At 45.5% G+C, this 22,421-nt stretch overlaps 1 protein-coding gene across 3 annotated transcripts; it reads left to right on the top strand.

Annotated features, from left to right (window-relative positions):
* Positions 1-732: 732 nt before the first annotated feature.
* Positions 733-19,174, top strand: CBLC (Cbl proto-oncogene C). 3 transcript variants are annotated; one of them, XM_072980276.2, is made up of 11 exons: positions 733-2,159; positions 5,147-5,293; positions 5,698-5,854; positions 8,363-8,484; positions 9,101-9,238; positions 10,120-10,207; positions 10,405-10,536; positions 11,083-11,262; positions 11,918-12,034; positions 13,909-14,076; positions 18,502-19,174. In XM_072980276.2, exons 1-10 carry the CDS (start codon positions 1,825-1,827, stop codon positions 14,047-14,049), a joined length of 1,557 nt encoding a protein of 518 aa, XP_072836377.2. In that variant the 5' UTR covers positions 733-1,824; the 3' UTR covers positions 14,050-14,076; positions 18,502-19,174. The 3 variants fall into 3 exon arrangements, with proteins under 3 accessions (XP_072836377.2, XP_020668173.3, XP_072836378.2); XM_020812514.3 differs by lacking the exon at positions 18,502-19,174 and adding an exon at positions 15,507-16,252; XM_072980277.2 differs by lacking the exon at positions 18,502-19,174 and adding an exon at positions 15,507-16,252 and having other exon boundaries at positions 5,701-5,854.
* The last annotated feature ends 3,247 nt before the right edge of the window (positions 19,175-22,421 follow it).

Genomic DNA, 22,421 nt, shown 5'->3' on the forward strand with positions numbered 1-22,421 from the left:
GGGTAAAACATGATGTAAGACCAATTCAGGCTCTGCTTCCTCATTCACCTTGCTTTACACTTTACTCACACATCTTCTCTGTCGTAAACACAGCTGGAATTTAATCAGCTTCCCTTCCCGCCTAAATTTGCCACCTTTATTTCTGACAGACCTCCTACATCTTTTAAGAGCTGAATGAGAAAGAATTTTAACTGATTCCTCTTTCCCTGCTCCCTCTTTCTTTTACATTTACATTCTGGAACTAGGTCTGGGCTTCACACTTTCCCAACATCAGGGTCTTTTCCAGGGAGTCTTCTCTTCTCATGAGATGGCCAAAGTACTTGAGCCTCAGCTTCAGGATCTGTCCTTCCAGGGAGCACTCAGGGTTGATTTCCTTCAGAACGAATAGGTTGGTTCTCCTTGCAGTCCAGGGCTAATCTGTATCACACCTTCTCTACTCAATTTTGCAAGACTGAGAATTCGGGGTCCTTTACACCAGTGGTCCCCAACCTTGGGCCTCCAGATGTTCTTGGACTTCATTTCCCAGAAATCCTGGGCAGCAGAGGTGATGGTGAAGGCTTCTGGGAGTTGCAGTCCAAGAACATCTGGAGGCCCAAGGTTGGAGACCACTGCTTTACACCATGCTTAGCATCATCTCTGGACTTCTCTCTCCCCCCCCAACACATTCCCTTTCTCCTTCTTAGGCTTAACATCGAACCTGAAGAGTGCGGTGAAACACTGAGGCCTGCTTCTTATTTCCTATCTTAGCCTTTCCTAGGCCCGGTGCTCTCCAGAAGCGTACAATCAGAGTGCTTATCACCTCAGGCAGGATGGACTAGGCTAACTGAGGATGATGGGCTTTGTACTGAAGCACATCTGGAAAGGACCAGGTTAGGTCCTATTGATGCTTTTTCTAGAGCGTCTAGCCGATCATCACGTCTGCTTGCTTTTGGGCCCGCTAGGCGTCTTTGCGGACCGGGCCTTCCTTTGGCTGTAAAACCCTCTCGGCAAAATTTATTTCGGTTTCTCACCCCCAAAGGAAGCATGTCATGCCATTCTAAAGATGCACAGTATATGGCATGAGCCTCAGAGGTCACGTCTAAAGTTGACCTCAGCGGACAGAAATCTACGTGGCGCTGAGAGGCGAGAGAGAAATGGAGAAGGAGAATAAATGGACAACAGCGAAAGGGGAAAAAGCAGAGAACATGAAAAAAATCCAGCTGAAATATTTGCCAGAATGAAAGGGGAGACACTCTTTCCCCTTCTCAGGAAAGAGCTAAAAAGATGAGGCCAGCCGTCCGTGGCCACTTCTCTGTACAGCACCGAGCGCATAAAGGCAGGGAAGAAAATATCACTATAGCAAAGAGAGAGAGGGAAATAACTGTGGCACACTGGGAAGTGCCTCATGCCCTAGAGGCAAACAAATGAGTTTTGTTGTTGTTGTTTTTTACATGGGCATCTTGCCTGTCCATCCTTCCTGCCCGCCAACTCTTTCCCCCTGTACTTGTGGCCACTGTTCTGCGCACCGTGTGGTGTGTTGCCAAGGCTTTCTTGCTCTTTGAGGCTGTTTGTTGTTTCCTTTTGAAGGTTATTTCTTCCCCCATGCTCTCCCCCTTCTCGGCTCGGCCCGGCGTTTGCATTTTCTACCTGCTCTCCTTCCGTCTCCTCCCTGTTTTCTCTCTTAACTTTCTTCCTGATGCGAGGTAGGCACTGCCCTCTCAAACCGGCTGCCCTGGATCCACCGGTGACACCCGGAAAACCTTAGCTGGATTAGTCTCTCTCTTTTTTTTTTTTTTGTATGGAGCTTGGCCCCCCTTTTATCCTTCCTTCCCCCCCTTTTCGGCTATGGCAACCTCACCCAAACCCTCCCGGATCCTTCGGTGGGATTCGGCCCACCGCTCTCTGGAGAAAACCCTCCAGGGCCTGGCGAAGCTCCAGCAGTTGGTAAGCCAGCCACGCTTGGGCCTCCGGAACAGCCCGCCACACCTGCCTTCCCTCCTGCCCCAAATGCACCAGCACCTGAGGCTTATTCGGGAGCAGTACAGGGCAGGTTTGGCCCAGCTCTGGGAGGGAGAATATTTCCGCATCTTCCTCACCAACTTGCTGGCGAAGCTGAAACAAGCCATCCGACTCTTCAGGAAGGAGAAAGATGAAATCTTCCAAGACGGTTCAACGGCCAGGTAAGGATTACCGGGGGAGAAAGAGAGGAGGAGATCCCAGGGAAGGGATGCTCCAAAGAAGTGGCTCCATTATCTTAGTCCTCGGCTGGCTCTATGGAGGACGTTGGTGCAAGAATTTTTCTAAAATGGCTGTTCTGATCCATTGGGAGAAAACCAAATATGAACTCTACCGCTAGGCGATAGCTTTATTGGGATCAAGTTAAAAATCCAATTGGCAAACTGTGCAAGCTTTAGAGTTATCCAGAATTCTTCATCAAGATACATGCAAATGCACCTTTTGCCTCCCTGTCTTCCTCAAACCCCACCATGTGCAAGAACACAGGATGGGTTAGATTTCTGCCTCATCGCAGCCACAGGGGACCAGCCAGGTTTTGGTTAATCTACCTAGTTAGCAGCTATATTAATCGTTCGGAGTAAAAACAGTGGGACCCCCTAGGTCCTCAGTTCTTTTGATGGATGAAAGCCCTGTTAATCTGGAAAAGATTAGTGGTGTCTAGCTAAATAGAACTGTTGTTATTTTGTAAAAAGAAGGCTATACCTTTTGAATTTCTGCCTGTCACGCTGCAGCTCCTAAATGCACAGAGCCCCTGGCATAGTAAAAGACGGCATGGTTTTACTATTGTTGTGATTATACTTATAAAAATACATTATACCTAGAGGCGCACCAAAATTGCTTTGATTAGGCTTCGGGAAGGAGAGGTTTTTCCAATCCCCCGAGGCTGCTCACACCGGTGAGGCTCTGACTGTACGGTGGTCTTGTCTGAAATGCGACAGAGTCTCTCAATCAGCGGTGACGCACGAGTGTCGCCCTAGTGCAAGTGAAAAGAAAAATATGTAATAAAATGCATAATATTTTTGTGTTATTTTATTGCTTTTATGTTATATTGGAAGCCACCTAGAGTGGTCGTATAGACCAGATGGGTGGGATACAAATCAAATCAAATAAAAATAATAATAAATAAATAAAGGAAAAGAAATAATAATATAAAGAGTGGGGTGCAGAGTTTTCATAACAATTACTAAAAATTAATAAAATGTTCCATTGCTGATTGAATTATACTTTCAGTCTATATGTGTTTACTTACAACTGGTGCAATGTTATCGTCCTCAAAAGTTACCATGAATAATCAATATTATCAACAGAGCATTTATAAACATGTAAATACCTTTCTGGGTTTTCTCCCCCCCCCCTCTTTTCACAGTACTTTTATAGATATATAGTAGGAAAGGTCGGGAAAAACCTGGTTTCTTTGTAACCCTCCCCTGATCTCCTTCTTTCCCTTCTATAAAGACAAAAATCTATTAAGGGGGGAAACCAGGTAGCCCGACCTCATGCTGATTGTTGTCCATGTGGACGCTCCTTTGGAAATCTTTCTTTTTAATCTTGTTATTTACAACTGCGTGTAAAAGATTAAGATTTGGAAGAGAACAACGGTTTGTTTATTACAAAGTTGGTAAATAAGAATGTGACACACGTCAGCTTCTGTGTCTTGAAAAGACCTTGCCAGACATAAACATCTTTTCTCAAAGGGGAAAAAATGGCTATTTTGTTTCTGACATGGCGGGGCTCAAGTTTCCTGCAGATGGTGGAGTTTAAGGTACGAAAGGCCAGTAACCAAGGGTTTTGTGGAGACGTGGCATCTGCACCTTGTTCCTAAATTTGCCAAAGAACCAGAGGGGAAAAAAACGAGAGAAACAGCTGGGGCTTATGTAGGCATGTTCAACAACAATAATTTGAAGAGATGCAAAAAGGAAAACAGGCAAGCAAAGGCATTTATGACACAGCAAGAGAAAGACCCTAACAAAATGTGGAGAGTGAAATGCGGTTTAAAAGCAGAAGGGCGAGATCTGGTTTAAAAAAAGAAAAAGTTGGCAACCACACACCATCTATTTGCAAGTCCAGTTTGAGGGCTGGACTTTGATTTTGCTTTTATCAGTTCCTCGGTAAGCAAACTCCCTCCCTCCCTCTTTGTAAGAGCCACTTACAAAGTCTGGCCACTTTTGCTTCACATATAACGTTTTCTGAACTCTGCGGCAGTTAAATGAATGATATTTGCCTCCAGGCCTGGAAAAACTTCTGTTGCCATAGCTCCCGACTTATACAACACGTACGAATGTTAATTCTTATTATTTTCGTTTGTGTACCCTTCTTCTACCCAAAGACACGCAGACTGGTGTACGTCACAATTCAAACAATCATTACATATATAACAAATAAATATAACTGCCCGATAATGAAATGTTTCACGTAACTGGATAAAAACACGAATAGAAATGGACAACAACAGTAAGGCTACCAAATGATTTCATCTTATCTACAGGGCCACATAATGCTCTACCACGTGAGCGGTGGAAAAAGCAATTGAAGACCATCTAAAGGCCTGTCTGAATAATTCTGCCTTCACCCCCTTCCCGAATTCCTGTAGGAATGTTCGAATTTGCAATGATTCGGGAGGAGAATTTCAGAGCATACAGATATTTTCCCCCAGAATATTCAACTTTGGCACTTTTAGAAGGGCAGTCCCAGATGACCTCCATGGGTACAAAGACTCTAGGCACAGAGGCGGTGTTGTTAAAGGCATAAGAACTGCCCAGAAAGCTTTGTTCTGTCCTGTTTTGTCCTTGTTCGTTCGTTCGTTCATTCATTTGTTCATTCGTTCTTTCTTTCTTTCTTTCTTTCTTTCTTTCTTTCTTTCTTTCTTTCTTTCTTTCTTTCTTTCTTTCTCTCTCTCAACAAACCTCTAAAGCCCTCTATTTTCTTACCAGGACTGTTTTTCTCTCTCTTTTCTTTCCATTTTTGACAGCCACAGGCTTCAAATTAGACAGGTAAAGCTTTTGATGTTGCAAAAGGTATAAAAAAATTCAACTTTTTAAAACCCAAGCATCTCTCTGCTCAAAGCCTATGAATTGTACCACAGCAACAGCGATAAGACAGTGGCCTTTGGTTTATGGATTCTGTCTCTCCCTTCTCACTTTTCCCCTTGCAGAAGGAACCTCACCAAGCTTTCGCTGATCTTCAACCACATGCTGGCCGAAGTTCGGGCCTTGTTTCCTGATGGGAAAGACGGAGGGAGCACTTATCAGCTCAACAAATCAGAGGCACAATCCTTCTGGAGAGAGACGTGGGGTGGAAGGTGAGGCGCTAAGCCCGTAACCCTGCATGCTCACACGGTCTGTTTGCTTCCCTCTCGCTTGCGTTTAGAAGCGAGATCGCTAGAGCCACCACTTGCAAACTTTTCATCATCACACCCCCTCTTTGATTTTTGAGAACACTCGCCCGCCCACCGGCCCCTTTTCCTTTACCATCATTTAACCCCCTTTCAACAAACGAAAGAATCCATTCATAATTTAAAATTTCACATAAATGCGTCTGTTTAAATGAAACAAAATTTAAAATAAAATTTAAAAAACGCATGCAACTCACTTTTTTTCTTCAGAAATTCTAAGTTCGGGTAACGACCACGGTCACAATCACTGGTTTAACTTGATTTTTAGGGGTGGGGGCGCACTTGTGTCATCTCCTCTTTTCTTTCCACAGAAGTTTGGTATCCTGGGCTGAATTTCGAGAAGGCCTTCATCATATCCACCCTCTGGATCCTGGACCGATGGCCATGGCTTTGAGGTCTACCATTGATCTCACCTGCAACAAACACATCTCTGTCTTTGAGTTTGATATTTTCACCCATCTCTTCCAGGTACAGCTGATAAGACATAGGAACATTGGGCAGGCCAGTTATGATGATGTTTAAAAAAAACTGAAGCATTTTACTGTGCTTTTGTATCTCAGGCTCAAAATAATCAACACTAGAGTGTTTGAAAGCAAAATCTAAAAAATGTTTAGGAAACATGATTTGGTGTTGGATAAACGTAGTAGTTGATATTTTATTTTATTTTTATGTATATGTTTTTATCAACCCAGTTCCAGCATCTGCTCACCATCTATTCCCAGAAATCACAGTTGCCTTTGTAAATAACACTCATAGGCTCTTTTGAGCCTATTTTAACTCTCATGGCTTCTGGTACTTTTGGGAAGAATCTGGAGTGACTCCTGTTTGCACAAAAGGATTGTTCTAAGATTGTGACCCTCTGTGAACAATCTTATCTGATGTGATCAGATCCTTTCTCCCCGCTGGATTGCACCCATGAAACCTATTCCAACATATATTCCTCTAGCTAGCAGGAGGGTGAAAAAAATATAACTGGCTAAAACTGCAGGTGCAGTGACCCCCACCGAATTCAGTGTACATGTTCTGAGTAGAGAGATCTGTAAGTTCACACTGTAGACTTTTTGCACAGTGGTAAACATGTGCCAAAGAAGACACTGACAGAAGAGGAAGAATTTGAAAATCTAAGACTTGAGATGTGACATTACACAATTGGGAATTTAGCGCTTTCTCCTGAACCTCTGCAATGAGAAGTATTTTGGTTGCATCTGTCAACTGCATGCCTTCTAAACTACACACTTCTTCCTTCTCCACCCCCCACCAAACCCCCACGGATGATCTGTGTTTTTTTGCAGGCTTGCAGTCATGCCTATCACAAGCCGAGATGCTCACACCGCAGCAGGATGTGGTTTCTTTAAGTCCATTATACGCAGCCTCCCTCTGTGGGTGGTGTGAGAGGGTCCACGGTAGCTATTTGTGGAGGTCATAAAGTTTCCATTTCTGAAAAGCTGAGAGCCTCTGCGGTCATCTTAGATCTGTTCAAGTCGGGAGAGACAATTTATTTGTTTGAGTTTTTTTAAAAAGCGGTTAGCTATCCCTGCCGTTTAACAAGCAAAAATAATAATTCAAGAAACCCGTAGCTTGCCACAGCTTATGTTTGTGTGTTGCTTGCTCTAAGAGCAAACACAAGTAGCCAGTGTCAATATAAGTGGAGTCAAATTGGACTAACAAGAAACAAGATTTTTTGAACATACCTGGGGAAACTCTGAGGTCTCTAAAGCAACAAGACGTAAAATTAACAGGGCAATTCAGCAGAAGCTGATCAGCCAGCGTGTGCTTGCTAGCCACAGAATGACAGGTGTCAGTCAGAAAAGAAGACCAGAAGCTGGGGTGGGGTTGGAGGGGAGGAAAAGGAATGAAGTATTATAGAAAAGGAATCTAGAATATTCTAGAAAACCAAACAGGGCCCCTCTACATTCCAACATCTTGTTATGGACCCTACTTACTACTGCAGAGTTTTGAATTTTGCTTCGGTTCCTCTAGCTACACAGCAGAAGTGCAAGGATTCACAGAGCGTTAATAGCTTCAAGTTCCTAGATTAGGCCACCCTTTCTTTCCCTCCCTCATCTACTGGCACTTACAGTCTCAATACCTCACTCTGAGAGATAAATAGGAGAAAGAATAAAAACGTTGGTGACTTAAAATCGAGCCGATCAAACAGCAAACAGACAAAGCATGACCGCTTTCAAGGAACAGACCTCAACAGGCATGAGAGAGGGAAAAGAGACGATGGGGCTGACTTTGAATTCAGAGGCAGGGAAGAATCAATGGTTTAGTGCCAGGCAATTTAATAGGTCAGCCAAAGACCCGAAAGGTTCCTCCCAGCCTAACCTATCAAAGGGAGCATGCGAGGTTGCAAAAGCTCCCAACACTTTCTATAGGAAAACACCACTTTGGGTATGGATAAATAGCAACACAGCTGGCATTTTGGAATGCTTGCAGCACCGTCCAATGTGAGCTATTTTCTGCCAACCAGATGACCTACAGCAGTGATCCCCAACCTTAGGCCTCCAGATGTTCTTGGACTACAACTCCCAGAAGCCTTCACCACCACCTCTGCTGCCCAGGATTTCTGGGAGTTGAAGTCCAAGAACATCTGGAGGCCCAAGGTTGGGGACCACTGACCTACAGGATATTACAAACCAGCCTGACATTTTTCCATTCCCAGTCTGGACCTTTTGGGTCCAGCACCCAATCTGTTTGTTTTTTTGGATCTGGGCTGGAGTAGATCCTGTGTGCATGTCAGAGTTGCTATAAGGGAGATCGCACCCAGCAAACTTCTCCAGCATGATCAAAGGCGATCCTGCATTGCTACATGTTTGACTTCTCCTCATACCAACAGGAAACCATGCAATAATCCATCAAATTAAGTCTGCTGGGTGGGAGGGAGTTTGGGCCCGGCTCAGTGCAGTCCTTCTGATGTCCCTCTCTTGCTGTGTCTGTTCTGATCTGATCCTTCGGTGACCCTCTTCACCACAGCCTTGGCCAACCCTGCTGAAGAACTGGACATGCCTCGCCGTGACACATCCGGGGTACATGGCCTTCCTCACCTATGACGAAGTCAAGGCGCGTCTGCAGGCATACACCAGCAAGCCGGGCAGGTAAAACGATCCTCTACGTTTAGAGCAAATGGTCCCTAAGCAAATGGCCTAAATGAAGTTTGGAGAAAATCTGTCCATTTCTCACACATCTGAATGTTTCAGTTCTCAGATTCTTTATATCCCCAAAATCAAGACATGTGCCTATTTTCCTAAATTCTTATGAGATGTGAGCTGGGTTAAAATTTGCAACCAACTGCAATTTACTTAAACTCTTGGCTTAGAAAACACTTTAATGAGTTGTGCAACAAGGTGCGGGGATTCACAAAATAGAATAACGTCATGTTTCCCAAATCAGACTATCCCCTTTTCTCATTAACTGGCACCTACAGTCTCAGTAAATCACTCTGAGACATTAGAAGGAGAAAGAAAAGAGTAAAAAAAATGTTTTTCTTTACATACGGTTAAGCAGATCAAACAGCAGACTGACCAACGTGGCTGCTTTGAATTCAGAGGCAGGGAAGAAATGATTGGTTACCACTGGATAGACTGACAGGCAGGCCAGCCCAGGAAAGCCCCTCCCAGCCACAATTTCTAGAGGCAGCATGTGGGGTTGTAAAAACTCAAGCAGTCCCTACTTTTATTCTGATCACAGCTCCACTGTTGCTTCTTTTTTTAGCTATATCTTCCGACTCAGCTGCACCCGATTGGGCCAGTGGGCTATTGGCTACGTGACGGAGGACGGGAGCATCTTGCAGACCATTCCACAGAATAAACCTCTGTTCCAGGCACTCATTGACGGGTCGAAGGAAGGCTAGTAAGCGATGGGGTGAAGGCGGGGGCGCGCTGGTTGAGAACAAAGCTGAGAAATTTATCTTTTAGGATGATGACTTCCAGAATTGCCTTGTGGTCCTGCTGGTTAGAGGTTTCTGGGAATTTTAGCGAACTTGATTTGCCTAGACAGCTGAAAATAGAGTTTTGCCTTTCTTTGTAACTTGCCAAAACTTCAGAAATGGACCTCGCTCAATATATTTTTATTCTTTTAAAAATCTTCTTTCTGAAACTTAAGAGAGCTTTGACAATAGCCGGCACAATCTGCAATTTGCAGCCCTACCGGGCTTCGTGGAGTGACTTGAAGGTAAATCTGCATAAGATTGTGGCCTTAACTCCTGCCAGTCTTGCTGGGAAAAGTTGAATGGTTAAATGTTACTTTCCCATGCCATCAAAGAAGATATACGGTCTAGTGATTCTGATAACAATTAAATATCTCAAAACGAACACATACTGAAGGATTAGATCAAAATCCTATCCATCAATACAATAAAATCCACATATCTGCAGGGGATTGGTACCAAACCCACCCACCCCCCACAGATGCTGAAAAACGTAGATTATTGTAAAGGTGGTAAAAGCAAATAGCATGATATGTGGCTCCCCCTAGTGGCTAGTTCTGCTAATGACATTCTAGAAATACATATTTCTAGGATTATTCTTTTAATGTTTTTAATATTTTTCAGGCTGTGGATAAGTGAATCGGTGGATACTGATCCCGCAGATATGGGGGTCCTACTGTACTTTCTTTTATTGATGCATACTTTTATATACCTCTCTCACACCCTGCTCCCTCTTACTGGAACACCCAACAAAATAGTAACAAAGTGCACAGGGAATTCTGACCGGCTCCATCTCACCTTGCAGTTACCGGTATCCGGATGGGAAGAACTTTAACCCAGATCTGACAGAACTGACGGAGGTTTCGTCACAGAACCGGATTCAGGTGTCCCAGGTAAGTTTAGACCCATGCCCAGGCTTGCATGAACACACCCACGAATTATGAAGGATTTATCATATGTCTGAAACAATCTTAAGGCACATGATGATGATGATGATGATGATGATGATGATGATGATGATGATGATGATGATGATGATGATGATGATGATGATGATGATGATGATGGGACTCTTTGCTTTCTGCTACAGGAACAGTTTGAACTCTACTGCCAGGTGGGCTCCACCTTCCAGCTTTGCAAGATCTGTGCGGAGAATGACAAGAACGTCCGGATCCAACCATGCGGGCACCTGCTTTGTAGGGGATGTCTTGATACCTGGCAGGTGAGTCTATAGCCGCTGACCTTTCCTGAGCTTTGGCTAGCTTGACACTGCCTGTTGAGTAAAGTTTGGAAAGGTTCCTCTTTTGAACTACCATGCCCAGAATCCCCCAGCTGCTTCCCCTTTGTGGATACAATTAGACCTCCTTATCTGCAGGTTCCGTATCCGCTGATTCACTTATCCACAGTTTGAAAATATTAAAAAGAAAAATCCTAGAAAAATATATTTTTAAAGATGAAGTTACCAGAATGGGTCACTAGAGGGAGCCAGAGACCATGCTATGTATAGCATTCACTATTAAAATAGTGTTCACTGTAATCCACATTTTTCAGTATCCGCGAGGTTTTTTTTGGAACTGATCCCCTGTGGATATGGGGGTCCTACTGTAGTTCCAGACAGACCAAGGTACTCCAGCTTGCAGACGTCTCTCCCTCTGCCCCCACCTCTTCCTTGGAAAGCATCTCTCCCTTTCTTCCAGCTTTGGAGTGGTGCTGGGGGCAAAACCTAATCCACTAACCCCCACCCCCACCCCCGCTTTGTCCTCGGCAGCTTTCCGAAGCCCACACTTGCCCTTTCTGCCGGCGAGAGATCTCGGGCCACGAGGACATCTTCATCGACCCCTTCACCTGCAAGGAAGAGGACCGCACTAGCCTGGAGGAAGACGAGGGCGATCTGGAGGACATGGCATCTGTGCTCCAGGAGATGGCCACCATGCGCCAGAGGAAAGAGGTCAGCCGGAGGTATCCGCCCAGCTGGGCCAAATTCCCTCATTTTGGACTACAAGTCCCAGATTTTCCCCAACCACCATGGCCTCCTTCATGCTGGCGGAGGTTATGCTGAGAGTTGCAATAATAATAATAATAATAATAATAATAATAATAATAATAATAATAATAATAATAATAATAATAATAATATGAATATGAATATGAATATGGATATGGATATGGATATGGATATGGATATGGATATGGATATGGATATGGATATGGATACCGTGTCCAGAACGGCTCTGCTCAGGTCTTACAAAGCCCAAACCTGTGGCTTCCTTTCAGAGTCAGTCCATCTTTTATTCGGTCTTCCTCTTTTCCTGCTGCCTTCCAGCCTTCCCAGCCTTATTGCCTTTTCCAAGAGCCCGATTGTCTTTTGGGTGCTTTTAAACATTACATTGGGTGCCTTCTTAGATTTGGCTGTTGTTTTAATATGAAAATCTGCTTAGCTATATTTGTATATTCTAATGGTGTTTTTAGACGTCTTTGTTTTCTTGAAATCCTGGTGTGAACCAGCTTGGTGCCACAGGATTAAAAGAAAGGCAGACTATAAGTAAAGTCATCCTCGACAGCAATAATAATAACAAGAATTCTGTTTTCCTCCTTTCCCCTAGCCAATAAGTATAGCCTCAGCCCCATGCCCGGACCCTGAGTTGCAGATACCCCCAGTCCCCCCTCGAGGGAATTTGCCATGGCAAAAGAAGGTCCCTCTACCTAATCCTAGCTATCAGGTAAGAAACACCTTCCTTGATTTTTTTTGCTAGGGGTCAGATTTTCAGATTTTTTTGGATTCTCCATTCTGGGAGTTCTGCCTGACTAACACCTAACCATGGCTTCCCTGGCTTTGAGGCCTAGCTCATCCTGTTTTTGCCCCCTTACCCCAGGAAGAGGAACTTCCTTTCTGAACAGGAAGCTAGGCCTAGCTCCCAGGTGAGCCGCATGAAAGTGTTGTCTATCAAGGTAGAACTCCCAGGAAGAAGAATGAACAGGATTTATTTTCCAAAGAAACCCAAAAAAATTCCACATTGGGCATGGAATGAAAAGAAGGATATTCTGCTTTCTTCTGCGATGCACGCAGAATCATTAAAAAAATGCTCACTGTGAGAAGACAAAAATTCATGGGGGTTAAATTTGTCAGAGCGATTCATTTCTGGAGAATGACTGTGGGAATATGTGATATAAATGTGGCCTTCTCAGCAGCACTTAACACTAAATTTTGTATTTAGAAAGCAATGCTCCCCCAAATTCCAAAATATCTGGCTGTAAATTCATGTTTTCAGCTGTGCATCCTGCACGCACTCAAGTTTGTTTCAGCCCTACGAACCTCGAAAAAGATGAAATACTTGGTCTGATGCAGTGAATAGTGACAGATTAGGACTCAGGACACAGGGGTTCCCTCTGCCATGGAAACAAACTTGGAGGGTGGGCTTTGCACTGATAAATTTAACATTTGTGTGCTGTCAAGTCGATTTCAACTGATGGTAACTCCTTTCGGGATTTTCTTAGGCAGAAACTACACGGAAGTGGTTTCTCATTTCCGTCCTCTAGGGGGAGCCCTGGGACTGTGCAGCTTGCCCAAGGCTCCCCAGGTTGGCTCTTCTCCCTAGAAGCCCTGGGATCGAACTCCTGGCCTCTGGCTCTGCAGCCAGAGTCATAAATCGCTGAGCTATCCTGCCAGCTAAAACCTCTCCTTCAATATCTCATTTACCTTGAAAATTCTATTAGGGTCACTGTAACTTGGAGGGGAATTGACAACACATAACACGGGGGGGGGGTGTTAGAGGGATAGGAAGGAAGGAATCATGGAATATTGGGGGAATTCAGCAGCACGTTTATTGAAATGTAAACACAGGCTCCCTACAAATGTAGACACAGACTAAGTGCACATTCACGCATAACAAAGAGGATAACACTGCTGGTGTTAAAGCATTGTAAGACCAGGAAGTACAATTTTTAATAAAATACCTGTTAAAAGATAAAGGATTCCCCTTGACATTTTAGTCCAGTCGTGTCCAACTCTAGGGCGCGGTGCTCATCCTCGTCTCTAAGTCGTAGAGCCAGCGTTTTGTCCGAAGACAGTTTCCGTGGTCACATGGCCAGCGCGACTAGAAATGGAATGCCGTTACCTTCCCACCGAGGTGGTACCTATTTATCTACTTGCATTTTTTACATTCTTTCAAACGGCTAGGTTGGCAGGAGCTGGGACAAGCGACAGGGGCTTGCTGCGTTGCGTGGATTCGATCTTACGACTGCTGGTCTTCCGACCTTGCAGCACAGAGGCTTATGCAGTTTAACCCGCAGCACCACCACGTCCCTAAAATACCTATTACCAGTCTTGAATAGGTTGTTCCTATCTTTCTGGTCAATCAGCTTGCCCCTGTTTGCAGGATATGTGTGTACTTTGGGGAAAACATTCTCCTTCTGATGTCCTGCACACCCAATCAACCTTGTTGACCAGCAGTGGTGAATTCTGAGAGCTTTAAGCAGTCCACTTTTAGTCCAAAAGATGACTTCTCTATCTTAAGCTCTGAATGCATATATCAAATATCTCTCGTGATACTTGCACCACCTCCTGCTGATACTGGTTTTTCCATCCTGCATTCAGGGCAACGGTTCTGCCCAGTGGATCCGTAATCGACCCTTGCCGAGATCTCCCCCAAACTGCCTCCCTTCATCAGCTCCATGGGATACCCCAGCCGCTTCTCCATCTCATGGGGAACGCCAAGAACCACAGCAGCCAACCTGAAATGGTCCGGGCGGTCAGTAAAAGCAGGTGAGTGAAAGCAGGGAAGAAATCCAACCAAATGTAGGAACTTGCAGGCATTATGTCATCAGAAATAGAATGAAAACCAAAGTAAAATCCTTGTAGCATCTCAAAGGGTGAACTTTCTGGATTGTGACCCCCTTCTTTAGACCTGAAAGCAGAGTGGACTCAATTTAAATCACTATTTAAATTGCTAAGTAAGCATTTTATTTTTTAAAAAGTCCCAATAGAAATTTTAAAATAGGATTTTAAAAAAAACTTAAATTGATTTTTTTCCGGATTCAAATCAGATTTGAAAACATTTGATTTCAATCAGATTTTTTTAGACATACTGCTTACAGATTAGTGATTGAAATAATGATTTAAATGGTCATTTAAATCAATTTGATTTAAAACCAAACTCACCCAGCCGAAAAGTGTGTTAAACAGCCTTCCGCCAGGCTGGGAAAGCAAGTTTAGGGTTATGAATTAGGAGTAATCACCAAGGATGCAGATGGTAAGAATTTAGCATTCCAAGAAATCCATTCAGCCTGAAACAGGAGAAAACCTTGACTGAAGCTTTTACACCTGGCTACCAAGCGGGCAGTTGCAGTGAAGGTAAATATGGATGCATCCATTCACTACAGAAGAACAAGAAAAAAAGAGCAAGAAAATATTTAATTAAACACTAGAGAGTAAGGAAGAAGTGAGCAGTGGGAAAGGAACACTACCTATATCCTGCCCCAACTTGTCACATATCAGTCTTATTTTCTCCTATAGTTTTTTAGCCGATTCAGTGATGGCAGGTTGTGCCAAGGTAAAGGTAAAGGTTCCCCTTGACATTTAGTCCAGTCATGTCCGACTCTAGGGCACGGTGTTCATCGCCGTTTCCAAGCTGTAGAGCCAGCTGAAGACAGTTTCCGTGGTCATGTGGCCAGCGTGACTAGACACGGAACGCCGTGACCTTCCCACCGAGGTGGTACCTATTTATCTACTCACATTTTACATGCTTTCGAACTGCTAGGTTGGCGGGAGCTGGGACAAACGACGGGGGCTCACTCCGTCGCATGGATTTGATCTTACAACCGCTGGTCTTCCGACCTTGCAGCACAGAGGCTTCTGCAGTTTAATCCGCAGCGCCACTACGTCCCACATCAGGTTGTGCCAACTGTCCATTAAATAGTTAACCGAGTCAAAATGGGGAGGAATGGGACAGCTACTGCTTTGTTGGAGGGGAGCCAGGATCAGCTTATGGCAGAAGGCAAGTTGAGATGGAGGGGCTCAAGGAAAGAAAAGAGGGAAACCACAGGAAGGCTTCCTCAGGTGTCAAAGCAAATTCTGCTGGTGCAAGGAGGCAAGCAGCCGGATTTGCTTTTTCTGAAAGAGATTGCCCTACACATTTCTTCTTGGTTATTCTTGGTTTAAACACTGTGCTTTCCTCTCCCCCCCCCCACCCCAAGGGTTACTGCAAAGCCCGTCACCGTTGAGTCTGGATTGCATCATCCAAGGGAGCACTGCCACATGAAATCATGCACTACTTAAATGTTGTTGATGGGAAGTGATTGTTCTTTCTGCCGATGGTACTACAGTCCTGACATCATGAGTGTTTCTTGGTGGCAAAGGGTCCTATTGGACAGTGTCCATGTCATTACACCGTATCGTGAATCATCAGACCGTTCATTTCTACTTCAAATTCTTTCAGGCAGATTGCTGATTCCCCCCCCCCAAAAGTTGCTTTTCTGCCTTATTTTTCTTCTGAAGATTGGGCACATGCTTGATTTCCAGCAGGCTGATTTGCCAAAGACTTCTTATTTCAAAGAGTCTTGATTTCAGGCAGAACTCTGCCTGTTAGAAGCAACACAGCTTCATTTTCCTGGAATTTCAAATATCCATCCTCCATCTGATGTATTAAACCTTTATTCATGAGAGAGACAGAGAGAGAGAGAGAGAGAGAGATGCCGTCTTCGCCCACTAGGTGGCATCAGTGTCCCAGTGACACAAACTGGATGGAGACCAACTTAAACTAGTGCAGACCTGCCCAAGGATGCCTTAAAAGTCTCTTTTTCGGTTTTTGGTGGGTTTTTAAAATAACACTCCTTGTTTGGTGCAGCTGATGCATGTATGGGTTACAGAAAGAAAGAAATTAAAAGGGATGAGCCGATACTTTTCTTAAAAATTGATCACTATTAAAAATTCATCAAAAACAGTCCTGGTTTGATGTTATTCCTTAAATCTCACACGTGTTCAACATAGAAGTTCTCCACTTCTTTAAAAAATTGCTCATCTGGACCTCCTGGGCTTATAAAAGCAATCTAAGACGGAGAGACTTAGCCAGCAAAGCATTTTCTGCCATTGATCAGGAGATGGGGAGAAGAAGTCATTTTCTGCTAAATGCGAGGCTGCTGTTTACAACACAGAATCAGGTCTAACAATGTGCAAGCGAGCATGCACCCCCACACATGGGCAATACCTTGTTTGCAAATTGGGCAGGACTCCTCTGTAAGTCTTCCAACCCTCTATGCATGTTTTCCCTTGATCCGAGTGGAGCGACCACTCTCTGGCCCGTTAGGAAGAATATTGATCCATCTCGCCAAGCAGAGGTGACTTCTGGCTCCGCGGGTTTGCTGAGATCAGCTCCTGTTCCAGGAACTGTCAAGAGCACCGATCGATGCTCTTGTCGTGGAATGAAATAAAGGGTCCTGGGGCAGGGGGGCAGAATCCGTGGGGTCCCGGGGGTGGGCTAGGGGTGCCCCACATAGAATACAGTGGTGCCTTGCTTAACAACGATAATCCGTTCCATGAAAATCGCCGTTAAGCGAAAACATCGTAAAGCGAAAATAAAAACCCCATTGAAACACATTGAAACCCGTTCAATGCGTTCCAGTGGGGTAAAAACTCACTGTCCAGTGAAGATCCTCCATACGGCGGCCATTTCCCTGCCTGTATAGCGAGGAATCCGCCCCTAGAAAACAGCGGGGGCCATTTTGAAAGCCGGTGGCCCTTTTGAAGCCGCCAATAACCTGTTAAAAAACATTGTTTTGCGAAGAATCGGTTCCTGAAGCAGAGAACCGATCATCGCAAAGCGAAATTCCCCCATTTAGACCATCATTTTGCAATCACAATTGCCATCGCAAAAAGATTGTCGTAAAGTGGAATTGTTGTAATGCGGGGCAACCGTTAAGCGAGGCACCACTGTTTATCAAACAAGGAGGGTAGAGTTTGTTTAACCCTACAGATAAACCAAGACGGATTCAATAAACCAGAGCAGCCGCTCTCGTAGGTCAAAGTCAGGCCATAGGGTGTGAACCATGAGCCACAAACTGTGGCAACCACTCCTGCAACTTGACATGGACCAGATGGGTTGGACGATGCTTCTCAGAATGCACCCGTCTGTCCTTCAACACACCAGGCTGGGAGAAGCTGGTCTAGGAAGAATGGCTATGCCACCATAAGCAGGTTGAACTCCTCTGGTTCCAGAAGCTAAGGAGGATCAGGTGTGGCTCGTACTGGTGTGGGAGACCACCAAGGCTGTGTCGGGATCTCCAAGCGTTAAGGCCAGGGAAGAAGCCTGCCTCCTACCCAGGAAAGCCATTGGTGGTACCAGCCAGAGCTGATGGCGCTGGGCCAAGGTGGCTTAGAGCTTCGTAGGTTCCATGATGGCATCGCTGTTGAAATGAACAGAGGAATAAGAAGGACGATCAGGATGCAGGCCAGAGGCATCAAGAAAAGTTTAACTCTTCAACAGCCAAGGAAACCCTTCCTTCTCCTCCCTCGCCCCACAACTGTTTTCACTGCAAGGGAAACGTGGCCTCAAACAAAGATCCATCCCCAGATCCAGTGGTTGGGCTATCACCAGGGGATACTGGAGTTTGTAGTACCAAGGGGCAACATTTCCCAGATCTGCCTTCTCCTTCCACCACGATCTCAGCTCAGCATCCCATCTGTAGTTCGTGCATGCAAGGGAGGGAGTAAACAGCGCCCCTCTTTTTTCCCCTATTCTGGCTCTTTTGGCGTGGTTTCTTTTTCTTTCTTTTGGAAATCAATCCCCTCCGGGCATCCGATACCCACTGCCAGCTGTAATCACGCTCCATTTCCCATCTAATTTCCACTTTGTGAGAGCTGGAAGCAAAGAGGGGCTGGGAAAGGATGTCGGCGGAGTGGGCAGGGGTGGGGGAGATGAAGCGATGGCGGAGATCCTGGGGATTTCGATATCATGCTTTCTTCAAAATATACAGAGATGGGGAGCAAGTTAAAACCTAGATCTGCAAATGTAATTTTTCTGAAAGTGGACTCCCTTTTGGCTGAAATATGGGGTACCGCTGTATGTTTCATGTAGGGGACTCCTGCCCTGAAACAGGAACTTCTTCTACTTCTCCATCATCATCATCATCATCATCATCATCATCATCATCATCATCATCATCATCATCATCATCATCATCATCATCATCCTAGAACTGCAGAGCTGGAAGGGACCCTATGGATCATCAAGTCCAACCCTTTTGAAGGAGGCCAGATGCCTCAACCACGGAGCTATCTAACTTGTAAACGAAATGATGATGAGAAAGTTTCTATTTTGAACAACGGCTTTCATTTTACCATTTTTTCCCCTCTCTCCCCGCTCTCCCGCAAGAATTCAGCACTTTTCTGGGGGTCTCTTACTATACTAACTTTACCCTTTATATAGCATCCACAAGATTTGGTCCAGGCAACAGGGAGACTGGACTGGATGCAGTTTCCATGGCAACCCACCATAAGCCTTTGCTTGGTCAGCTGGTTTCAGAGTTGGGACAAGTGGATGTAAGGGTGAGGCACAACATTGCCGGAGGGGGAAACAGCGCAGAGGATAATCAGTGAGAGGGAAAGATGGGGATGGACAGAATTGGGGTGGGTGGGTATAGGAAGCCCACCCTCCCCCCTACATAGAAAGCTATAAAGTCTGCCTCCCACCCACAGCACAAATTTCCGGATGACTGTCACCAAAATTCCCTGCGGCCACTCCTGATGGGCCACATCTAGGCCTCCCCCCCCCCCAATCATCCTGTAAATTACGATGCGGCGCAACTTTAGGCGGCTTGTCAGGAAACTGTAAAAAGTAATCCTCTTAATAAATAAGTTTCGTTACGCACATCTTTGTTTGGAGGCTGGGTCCGACAGCTGAGCGGCAGCTGATTTTCCTTTTGGACAATTAATTAAGCAAACACCTGGGTAATTCTCACTCTTACCTCAACCACCCAGTCTTGTTCCCACCCCCCTTTCCCCTGCCCCTCCCCCAAAAAGTTACTTTTAATTCCTCGGATGACATCCCACACCATACTTGGTACCATCTCTCTGCCTGGATGGGAAGTGCCAATTCACCATTTTATCGCCTTGATTTATCAGGGACAGGGCTAAAGAAGGATATATATATGTCTGTCTGTCTGTCTGTCTGTCTGTCTGTCTGTCTGTCTGTCTGTCTGTGTCTGTGTCCATATGTACTGATGTGAATATAGTGTCTGTCATGTTTTGCCTGCAATGTCTTTTCTTCATGCCCACTAGCCCACCAGCTGAGGGACACTGCCTGTGTTTCAGCCTTCATCTCTCTCCCTCTCGAACTGACTTTCCTATTCCCACTCGATTTATAGCTAGGGCTGCTTCAAGCAGGCTTACACCTCCTACTAACCCTCCAGGGTCCAATTCCAGATTCCCGACTGGGTTAAAGCACTTTCAGTTCTGCCCCGTTGGCCTAATCTTATTTGGGCAGAGAGATGATTCCTTTTCCCTTTGATGGGTGAGCCGCTAGGTCTGAACAGTGCAGTTGGGTGGGCGGGCGGGCGGACGGACGGACAGAGAGAGAGAGAGAGAGAGAGAGAGAGAGAGAGAGAGAGAGAGATTTACTGCAAAGATGAGAGCAAAGGTTGCTAATGTATTTGGGGGAAACATGAAAAGTTTAGTCACTTAGTTGATATGCTAGAAAATATGAATTAATGGCAGGTAGATTTCAAGGCTGACAACCTCTGACTGATGTAAAAATGGGGCATCCATGGCCAGCGATAATGTACCTGGAAACACCAGATGGTGCAGACAAATGGTATCCATATCTGCTTCTAAGCCCTCCTGCTTTGGGAGCATCGCTGAAACAGCTGGCTAGCTGATCTACCCAGGCATGCTTTTAAAATGGGGTGAGGGGCAGTAATACCTAGTGGTCAAGACCTCTTCCCATATGTTTTTCTGGAGGCCAGGCTTACACCCAACGGGAAGAAAACTCTCCCAGATGTCACTTCATTACAAAGGGAGCATTCATGCCAAGAAAAGGCCTGTCATTCCGCCCCCACCCACCCCACCCACCCCCCAGCTGAACATCGCAGCTCTATTTAAAGTATTCAGAGTGCCGGGCGTTCACAAAACATGCTCGCTCTGGGTCTCTCTTGCTGGCTTTGAGCCCTGGCTAGCCAGGCGGCTGAAAAAGGAGCGAGGCCGGGTTTATATCTCCTGAATGCAGCCCGGCTTGCTGAAGGTTTGCATTTTATTCTAAGAAACTAAAGACTGGGACTGAAATCCAGTTATGCAACGCCGTGGCAGTTGTTTGGCCATCACATAAGTATTGCATGTCACAGCTCGTGTGAGGGCGGGCACGGATAATTTGTGCTGGGAAGACAATGCAATTTGTGGTGTTAAGTCCAGAAATATGGACTCTTCTGTGCAGGGGGCCTTACCCCTCACCACAGGGGCCGAAGATGACACGGGTGGGAGAGCGCTTTCTACCACAGTTACAAAAAAATCACATCTTGCAATGACGCTTAAAATCGCAGGCCTTGGAGAGAGGAGTGGAGTGCAAACACCATTTTCAAATGTTTGTGTGGTGTAGTGGATATAATGTTGGACTAGGACTCACAGGTAAAGGTAAATGTAAAGGTTCCCCTTGACAATTTTTGTCCAGTCGTGTCCGACTCTAGGGGGCGGTGCTCATCCCCGTTTCCAAGCCATAGAGCCAGCATTTGTCCGAAGACAATCTTCTGCGGTCACATGGCCAGTGCGACTTAGACAAGGAACGCTGTTACCTTCCCACCGAGGTGGTCCCTATTTATCTACTAGCATTTGCATGCTTTCGAACCGCTAGGTTGGCAGGAGCTGGGACAAGCGACGGGCGCTCACTCCGTCACGTGGATTCGATCTTACGACTGCTTGGTCTTCTGACCCTGCAGCACAGCCTTCTGCGGTTTAGCCCGCAGCACCACCACAGGATCTGAGTTCAAATCCCCACTTGGTGATGGAAGCTCAAAGAGGAAGTGGGAGTGGTAAAACCACCCCTTGAACATCTCATACACCTCAAAGCCCCTCTTTGGGTTGCCATAATTCAGATGCACATTGAATGAGCACCATGTTTTCCTTTACACGTTACCCAGTTTCTAGCCTGCCCCTCACCCCATTAGTCATGAAAAAAACCTGCTGCGGATCTGTTTCAGGAGCTGCCCGAGAAGCTAGACATAATCTGAGAAATTTATCCATCCTCTGCAGACCAGCAAAGACCTGCTTCATCATGTAACTCAGTTGCAGTGACCTGTTCCAGCCAGCAACATCAGCCATCACAATGCAACAGACAAAGCCCATATAGTACCTCTCCCACCTTTGTACCTGTAGGAGGTTGTAACATTTTATTGGGCTGGGCTCATGGAAAATCCAGGCATGCATAAGCCTGTACGGGACCATCTGTGCTGCGGATAAAAAATCTAGGCACGCGCTGTGTAGTGTGGGGGTGCATCCTGTTGGAAATTGATTCGCATGTGCAGCCCTCCTGTGCATCAGAGATAGCAAAGGCATTGTGGGCGATCAGAATATAAAAGCTGCCTTCCTCCCTGTGATGCGTTGGAGAGCAATTAAGTGCCAGCATCGTCAACGGCTTTGGAACAAATGCCTTTCGAAGCTAAAGTTCCAAAAATTTACTTTTTGGGTGGGGAAAGGGGCCGCCACTCCTGAATCCCCTGGCTATACTGGGGATCCAGTCTAAAAAATAACTTTTGCATGCAGTATTTGGAATCCATAACCAGAGGTCACGAGGCTTCGAGGTCACCTTGTTTTCCTGAGCCAAATAAAACATCCATGGAGTTTCAAAAAGAAGGGAGATCTTCTGTTTAAAATATTGGGTGATGAATTCCAAAACTGCTGGCTGGGGAGGAGTTTGAAACTACTGTACATGCTTTTGCAGACTTCCTCTCAAGAAGCTAACCTGGCCCCAACAGAGGCCATGAGACTTTGGGACTTTAATAAAAGCATATAATGTTTGGAACTAACTGCTAGATAGCTCAGTGGTTTAGGCAGCCAGAGGTTGGGAGTTCGATTCCCCACGGGGCCTCCTTGAGAGAGGCTGATGACCCATAGGGACCCTTCCAGCTCTG

Source organism: Pogona vitticeps, chromosome 9 (genome assembly GCF_051106095.1).
Source record: "Pogona vitticeps strain Pit_001003342236 chromosome 9, PviZW2.1, whole genome shotgun sequence".
Lineage (NCBI taxonomy): Eukaryota > Metazoa > Chordata > Lepidosauria > Squamata > Agamidae > Pogona > Pogona vitticeps.